At 39.1% G+C, this 9,403-nt stretch overlaps 1 protein-coding gene across 1 annotated transcript; it reads right to left on the bottom strand.

Moving 5' to 3' along the window:
* Window positions 1-2,579: 2,579 nt before the first annotated feature.
* LOC106842254 (olfactory receptor-like protein OLF3) lies at window positions 2,580-3,533 on the bottom strand. Its single transcript, XM_014858646.3, has one exon. It carries the CDS (start codon window positions 3,531-3,533, stop codon window positions 2,580-2,582), a length of 954 nt encoding a protein of 317 aa, XP_014714132.3.
* Window positions 3,534-9,403: the final 5,870 nt, after the last annotated feature.

Here is a 9,403-nt window from a genome sequence, read left to right as displayed (position 1 = left end):
TATCAAGAATTTAATTTACTGAGAAAATGCTTCTTGAAAAAAAAAAGACCTATGAAATGAAAAAGATAAAAGTAAAAATTTAACACATGGAGTATAAGGTTATACTAGTGATTTCCACATACCTAAAACCTACACCCAACACTTCTACTTCCTGAAAAATGAAGACTTACCCTTCAGGTGAGCCCAAACAAGCTGAGGAGCTGATGGGGGCAAAGAGATCATGGGACGGGTAGTGGAGGAAAGTCACAAACGTTGTCACCACGTGACCACTCACAGAGATTAGGATACAGCCTCTTCACATATTCTCCTCCTCCAAGTGTCCTCTGTATATTTGTATTGTTGATTAATTTCCTTCTACTTTTGTCTCTTTCTCCTACCGTTTTATATAGGATGTGCTCATGGTGATGAATTTTGATGGTTACTCCAATTTTATGGAGTATTCAGACAGGATTATGACATTTTAGAAGAGGAATGGGATCCACAAGGGAATTCCAATCTGGGAAAAGATGAAACGTTCCTCTGAAATCTCTTTCAAATGATGTGACTTGACTTGGCTTTTCCCTTTGCCCATTGCCAATATCTCAGTTCAGATTCTCCTGATGTCTCACTAGTATTCCTGGGGCAGCCCCTAGCTGGTTGCCTCCAATCTTTTCTTCCCCTGACTCATTTGCCAGATTGATGATTCAAAAACGTAAATTTTATCAAGCCATGCTCCTGCATAAAACTCTTTACTGGCTCCCTGTAGTTGTCAGGGTAAAGTTCAAAATCATTCAGCATCCAGTGCCCTCCAAGACCTGGCCCCTCCTGAACACTTGCTTCATCCTAACTACTTCCTCAGCCTTCTCTGCCCTGCAAGCGTAGCTCCAGAACATTTTTGGACTCTCCGGCTCTCTCCCAGCTTGGCACATTTCACAAGTTGCTCCTTTGTTTAGGTTGCTTGTCACCTGGACCACTTATTCTCACTTTCCTGGTCTCCATCAGGACCTCCTCTGGTTCTTTCATACAGGAAGACTTCTGTAATCATCCCAAAGGCTTACTGTCTTTGTGACACTTATCACACTGCATTTTTAATTGCTTTATTGCCTGTTATCCCTATCATATCCTTGTCAGGATTGAATCATATTTGACTATTGTCTCAAGGACCATTTATTGTCACTGAGACACTCCATTAATAGTTATTGAATTAATACCAGGAGAAAGTTAGTCTACTAGCATTCACATCTTTTGGGATGCCTGCCTTTGTAACAAAATTTACAATTGACTGCTCTCAGGTGAATTTAAAATGTCAGCTGGGCTTTGGATTACATGAACCTTCAACACTGTTTGAATGCTGAGATTCTGTGATAATATTTAACAAATGGAAGAGCTGCAGATCAACTGACTTAAAGGAGAGAGACAGGAAGAAAGAACTTCAAGACTTCATCAAGGGAGCGAGAAGACGAACAACTGTCGCATTCTGTCTCCTTGTTCCCCTTCTTCATCCACGTACAATTATTTCTTCTTCCTCCTTGACATTACTTATTTGAGACTTGTTCTCAGAGGTGCGGTCCACTCTCAGGCTATTCCACCTCAGTAGATCTATAAAGATAGCTGGAGCCCTCCTGTGTTGTTGGGGAGGAGAGATGGGGGGAGGCTTAGTATGGCGACTAGAGGGCGACATCTGCACAGATCACTGAACTATCCTGATTCCTAAAATACATATTAAAATTGTCTTGTCTTTCATTGGCTTTGGCTGAGGAATGTGTCCTTTCTTAGATAACTATGTCTTTGATATTTTATGTGCTTATTTGTTTCCTAAGTCTCAGAAAAAGAGAGTATACATTTTTCATAGATTGTACAGTTTTAACATTTAAATGGTACCCCTTATATATGCAGTACAATTCTTCTCAAACTGTTTCTATATGTTAAGAAGAGCTTGAAAGTTTTTCCTTGGCCGGTAACAGCCTTGTGTACAAACACCGTTAGTTATATTCTATCAGCATAAAACAAGACCTTTAGTTGATGCTTCTCCACTGAATTAGTTCCAGCACTCAGACAAAGATATTATGTCCATTTTTGTAGGTCCAGCACAAAAGCATTTTAATCAGCTTTGATAATAATACACTCCTCAGAAGAGTGATTCACAACTCCTGGATGTGGCTACATGCACCACACATTATTGTGAAATTGCTTTTGTTCCCAATGGAAACACAATTAACTTATACAAAATTTGTATGAATAAGAACCAGTGGTCCAATGTAAGATCCATGAATAGATCCATGTTTATAAACAATGTGACTAATCAAAACAGTAAATGCGATTTTTTTCATTACTCTCAGGCTATAGGAAAGAAGATTGAGTAATTGTAAAGTTCTGTTACAGCAGTGCTTAATTTCTCTGAACATGCTGCTGTGACATAAAAATACTCCCACATTCAACACCCCAACCTAACTGCTCAGCCTCCTACCCAGCATCATCAGTACACATTTCCTCATCGCCTTCCTGGTTGCCAGGGCAATGCAGTTGATGCCCGTCATATCTGAGTTGGGTGGGAGAACACACAGGCAAAGCTCTTTTCTCTAAATGATGCTCATAATTCATCAAGTTGCCAGTTTTGACGTTAATCCAGATAATTTCCCTAGTAATTTCTGCCAGGCTCCCTTCACCTCCTTATTCCTTATACTGTAAATCATAGGGTTCAGCATGGGCATCAAAATGGCATAGAAGAGAGAGATCAACTTCTCCTGAACGACAGAGGGACTGGAACGGGGCTGGATGTAAGTAAAAATAGCCATGCCATAGCACAGGACAACCACTGTGAGGTGAGAGGCACAGGTCTGAAAGGCTTTCTTCCTGCCCTCTGTGGACTGGATCTTTAGGATGGTGGAGATGATCTTGACGTAGGACAAGAGAACCAGGCAGAAAGGTGCCATCAGTAAGACAATGCTAGAAACCATGATTGCAACCTCATTGGAAGAGGTATCCACACAGGCCAGTCTGACCACAGCTAGGAGTTCACAGGATATGTGATCAATAAACTTGTTTTTGCACATGGGCAGCTGAAAGGTGATGGTGGTCTGCATGAGAGAGTTGATAGAGCCACTGACCCAGGATGTGATGGCCAACCTAGTGCAGAGACCTCCATGCATGATGACTGAGTATCGCAGGGGGTCACACACAGCCACATAGCGGTCATAGGCCATTACTGCCAGTAGAACAAACTCAATCCCACCCAAGCCCAGGGAGAAAAATAACTGGGCTGCACAGCTCACATAAGGGATTACTTTATATCCTGCAAGAAAATGCACCAGCATCTGAGGAACAATGCTTGTGGCATAAGAGACATCAACAAGGGAGAGGTTGGTGAGAAAGAAATACATGGGAGTGTGGAGTTGGCTGTCCAGTCTGATCAGAAGGACAATGAGGAAGTTCCCCAGCACTGTCACCAGGTATGTCATCAAGAACAGGCCAAAGAGGGAGACCTGAGTGTCCCAGTCACTGGAGAGGCCAAGGAGAATAAATTCCTCCACACATGTCTGATTATCTGTTCCCATTAAAAAATGTGATGATTATTAATCTGCAGAGAGAGACAGAAATAGGAGAAGCTGTTAAATCAAAGAGCCATAAAAATAACTTTTTATCAATACGTATTATATACAACTGGCCAGCAGTAGCAGGTGTTTCAGATCATTTATGGGCCAAGATGACAGTCTTTATTTCAATATGTCTTATATCTATTCTGCATCAGAGACAGGTCAGTGCCTTCATAAGGGCATGATATGGTCTCAGGGAGACCCAGTCAAAGCCTGGAGATAGCACAGTGTAATTTTAGGAGCTCTACATCTTTATTGACTTATCTCAGATTTAGGGCAAAGGGAGCTTCATTGGTGACAATGCTAGGTAAAATGATAATGAAGGAAAACTTGGTTGGAAAGTTCCAAAAACTACCTTAAATATGTCAACTAGACCCATCATGATGAAATGGATAAATCTATTACAAAAGGAACTATTGGGAGGAAGCAGTGGCTTGTGAAAAGATCTAGAGTCAGAGAATTGAGGTTTGGAAGCTGATTTTATTTAGTTGATACATGATTTTGGTTTAGGCAAACTTTTATATATGAAACAGGATAATATTATACAACTCACAAGCACATTTAAGCTCAAATGTATGTAATGTATGGACAAAGTACTTTGTGAATTGTATTGTATTGGTAGAAATGATATAGTAGTAAGAGTATTAATAGTAACATGACCTCTGCCTTGGGGTAGATAAAGTAGGAAGTGTGATTTTCCCATGCATCCCTCTGCAAATTCAGACACAAATAATATTGGAGGCAACCTTTAGTAGATAAGGGTCTTAGGGACGGGGGGGTCACTTTGAGGACCTGGGGACCATTTGTCTTTTTGGTAGACTTTGGTCTCTTCAGCCTCAGTGGGATAGAATGGGTAGGGAACTGTCATTTTACCTTGTTCTTTTTACTTTTCTCTGTTCAACTTCTGTTAAGAATTGACCCTTTTTATATGGACTCAAAAGAAAGGAAGTGAGAATATAGATGCTGAGATTTTCTCAGTACAAGAGAGGAGGGGAAGCAAGTGTTTACAGACCCTTCTTCATTAATCAAGGCAGAGAAAAAGACATGAATTTATGGAGATGTACGTTGGAATAGAGTTTCTCTTGCATTTTCATCCATCCTGGAAGTGCTTTTTCAGTAGAACTATATGTTATAATATTGATTTTGAAAATTAAACAGAAACTGTTTACATTTTTTAAAAAAAATTATGGGACTGATTCATTATTATTTTTACTCCTGACCTGCGTATGCACTAACTTCCTCTTCTTAACGGTGCATGAAATAAGGAAAAGTAGCAGATGAAGGTGGTAAAAGGGCTTGACAGCAGAAACAGAGCTGTTTCGTCATCCCAGAACCCACAGGGTCAGGCTAGTATCTCTGAGCAGAAAGACGAAGACTGTCTATGCTCCAACTCTCTTCCCTGATAAAGGACGAAACAAAACAGGTAGTTCCAGAAACGCCCATCTCTTTCACGGCTCAGACATATACAGCTTTAGAAACCTCCTTCCTAGTGTCCTCCTCAAACCTGACCTCCCTTTTCCACAGCCCCTCCTCTCCTGCTCCGTCATGATATGCCCACCACCACCCCCACTGTGTTTTTTTCAATCGTGGTCAGTCTGGAAAAGTATCGACTTGCCTCAGAGAAGATGTTCAAATTTCATTCTAAAACCTCAAGAAAATATTTAATATAATAAATCTGTTAACTGTTGTTGAATATGTAGCAGATCTAAGGCAGAAGCAGACATTTCTTTTTCTGTTAATTTGGCAAATATCTATAAAGTGCCATCTTTGCTACATGCTGGGATTTCAAGGTGATTATTATACTTCCCTGTGCTCAAAGCCCTGACATGTCCATAGATGAAATGACACAAAACAGATCATCGTCACATCCTTTGTATCCTGTTGCACGTGCAAGCTGCCTGGGGAACACACAGTGAGTTGATGACTTATTGTGCCCCTCTTACTCACCTGGTACATCTCTCTGCTACAGCCTTTGTCTCATTACAAATGAGTGACGGTCACTTCTTAGTACAAGTATGAGCTTCAAAGCCTAATAATTTCTGCTTTGAATCCATTCTCCTCAGCTTCCTGGAGCCTGAAACAAGGTTCTAAGGGCCTGAAACAAGCCACTTGGCCTTTCTACATTTCTTAATTTTCATCCATAAAATGTGGATAATATTGGCCAGCTGAAAGGGTCTTTGTTGAAATTAAGGAGTTGAAGATCCAACGTTCCTAGACTAGTTGAATCAATTAGGGCGGATACCCATCATTTAGTGATGACAATTGATCCAACCTTTGATTTCATGCTCTCTATCTCTTTCAGGATCTTATTCCTTCATTTATTCCCTCTATTTGTCATCTGGGGTTTCTCTTGCTCCTAATTGACTCCTTTTCTTTTGTTACAAAAATATACAGAACTTTCAATATGAGGAAAGAAATCTTTGCTATGTAACATTCTAATTATTTCTTCCTTTCACATTCAGAGGTCTCAAATGATTGGTATCTACTTGCTGGGTTTATTTCCTCATAACATTCATCCTTTAAGTCATGGAAATTTTGTTTCCACCTTCACTAATGCATAGAAATTGTACTCCTAAAGATCTCTCATGGCTTTCTAGTCATCAAATATGGAGACTTTCATTCAATTTTCATGGTTTACTTAATTTTTAACAATGTTAACTATTTGCTCCTTCAAACTCTCAACTCTGTCGTATGCTTCTGATCTGATTTTCCTCCAATCCATTGTTCCTTGTCTGCATGCCTGGGTAATTTTTCTAAATTCTCCTTCTTCATTATTGTGAGCATGTTGTAAGGTTCTGTGCTCACAACTTGTGCTCTTCCTTCTATTGTTGTTTTTCCTTGAAAGGGTTGGGATTTCTAAACATAATAATTATTATTAATTATATATAGCTCACGCTCAATTCTACATTTATCTCCTAGACTTCTCTCCAAAGGTCTAGATGCTTTCCCCAACAGCTTAATGAATATTTCATAAATGTCTCACCAATGACTCCACTCATCTCTCCACACACTGTATTCCCTCCTGACTTCTGTACTTCTGTCAACGGGACTACAATTCTCCCACTCTCCCAACACATCATGTTTGGCTATTCCCTCCTCCTCACCACTCCATGGATAAATCTTCTTCCTTCATTTCTTTTGTGACATATCTCCCATCTTTCTCACAGTGTTCATTCACACTTACACTTGCCATTATCATTCCCATCGTGTGGAGCGCAGGACCTTTTTTGTAAATTTCCCTGATGTAACCTCCACCCACTCCACACGTCCTACACACTCCCTCCAAATTAATCATGGAAAATTCGAATTTATTCACATCGCTTTCATGCACAAACAGATCTATGATGTCTTAATGTATACAGAATTAAGTTTATCCTGAACAGAAAAATTTGCACACAACCTACAATCTTATCATGTCCAGTTTCTAACTTTTATTTTATTCTCTGCAGCATTGATCATACTGTGTCTTTTACAGCAAAGTATTTTATTTAAATAACTGAAATACCTTTCACTGATATGTTAGCTGATTATTTTTAGCCCTCCAAGGCTGCTATGTATTTCCAAAGATCATTGCCTTGGTTTCAAAGTCATTTATATCCAAATACACCTTTTTTCCACACCTACATAGTTACTTTTGGGAGTTATGGTAGATAAAGAAAATGGAAACAGCATTGGCATTTGGAAAGCCAAATGAAGAAGGAAATATGTGTTCACCAGATGCTAAAACTCACCCTGCAGTTAATATCATCTCCATATTACTTTGGGATCATCTCCATCTAAATAGACCTGGGTTTCTATCCTAGATTAGGCTGGAAAATGGACTGGGCAACAGATAATGTGCTTCTTTCATATCTCATCACGCCTATCAGGAAGCCAGAGCTTGGTTTTCTCACTTCCAGCTAATTTGTAGGATTGGTATCTTCCCTAAACATGTGTTTTTCATTAAAGTCAAGTAACTAAGGGAGCGATGTGGGAATATTTACTCCATTTTTCTGTACAAACAAGATGACAAAAAATGGTTAGTGCAGGGTTAGGCACACAGCTGATGTTCAAATCCAGTGTGGAACAAGGACCACAGTTAAGAGTCAGATCTATTAGCTCTGCCTCCTCTCTAAGTGTGTTTGTGTTCTCTTCTCAGTATTTGTCACAAATCTGGCTACTTTACCTTTTTGCCAGGTCAATAATGCTCCTTTAATAGACAATAGAATACTATTTCACATCTTTTGGGTCATAGCATGCTCAACTCAACAAACTTCAAAGCACATCTCTCTTCATATGTTTTGAGCTACCATTGTCTACTCAGAAATAAACAATCCATGCTGCCTCCTCAGAGCATAGTGTTGAGGAATGACACACCCCTGTGGTTCATCTCATTAGGCATGAGCATCATGGAGGGAGGACTTCCTCATGCCTGTGCGTTACGAATTGTGGTAGATGTAGGGCTATGGTCATGATGAATAGAGCACTTAGTACATAAACTTGAAAGATACCATAGAAATATTCCATGAAAAATTATCTCTTTAAAGTACTGTTACTAGTGCCTGAAATCTACTACCTTTATGTTGAGTATTGTCCTTTAGGTGAAATGTTCAAATATGAAGTCTTATCAAATGGGAGGTTTAAAATATGCAATACACATACCTAATCTTATTGTGAACTAGTATACGGATGACACTGACATTGAGGAAAATTTAGGGGTAGGTATGGGCAGCAAGACCAAATTTTCTCAGTTAAAATATTACCTTTTCAGACCCTAGTGAAGACTACTTCCGTGTACCTTCTCCCATTATCCAGAAATTGTTAGTTAACACAAATATCAAGACTGAAATGTTCTTCTCTCAATGACAAAGAAAGACAAAAATTAGGTGAACATCTTTCTCATAACTGCTTTCATGACACAATCCACCTAATTTAAAACTAAAATTTTAGTTAATCATTTCAATATTTTTTTTAAAAAGCAAGTCTATTCATTGATTCTGTGGAAACTGTTATATTGTCTAAATTACAAAAATTGATGTAAATTATAACAAATTAAATGTTAATTTTCAACATATTCTACCTTCATAAATTCCACCACAATTCTTTTTCCGATTGTTTCAATATCCTATTACCTGTTAACATTTTCAGCTGAAAATATACCACTTGAACAAGAAGATGAAGACTGAAAAATTGAGAAAACTGTGTCACCTGATGTTAAAAACAGGACTAGTCTTTACCTAGGGAGTTGGGGGGAGGGGTAGATAAAATTTGGCTTCAGCATGTTCCCGCCTCCCTTTTTCTGAGTCTGTCTCCTAATCCTTCATCTATGAGCCAAATAATTTCATAACATCTCTAACTCTCTACACCAAGCCCTGTAGGAGGAAATTGTCCCAGTAGAAATGGCCCATGCTCTAAATTTGCCCTTTCTTCTTCTTATCTTAAAAAGAATATCAGGGCAGTCAAGATCTTAAGTCAAATTAACTGTATTTCTAATGGTAAATTCTCATGCAGTAATTTTTGGTAAAATTTGTAAACACCTGTTAATTTGGATTCATGGAAATCAGGCATCTCCAACTAGTCTCATAGTTTACTGAACTCTGACCAGTACATCTCCCAAATGGGAGTCCCTTCCATGCCCACCTCCCTACAGCTCTGCAGTATGCCAGTAACAATATGGCTTCTAAATATAAAGTACACTTTTAGCCCTTAACCACATCCTCCCCATATTCCTGCTCTGATGATATTGATAAGGCTTTGTAGAGCTGTGAGCAACTGCTCATCAGGAAAGATGAGAAACCTGACCCATAGACAAAACCAAACCAACAGTGACAGAACTTTGCATATGTTGGTTT

This window comes from Equus asinus, chromosome 1 (genome assembly GCF_041296235.1).
Source record: "Equus asinus isolate D_3611 breed Donkey chromosome 1, EquAss-T2T_v2, whole genome shotgun sequence".
In the NCBI taxonomy this organism is placed as follows: Eukaryota; Metazoa; Chordata; class Mammalia; order Perissodactyla; family Equidae; genus Equus; species Equus asinus.
The sequence above is the reverse complement of the archived record's forward strand: the minus strand, read 5'-3'. Positions and strand labels throughout refer to the sequence as shown.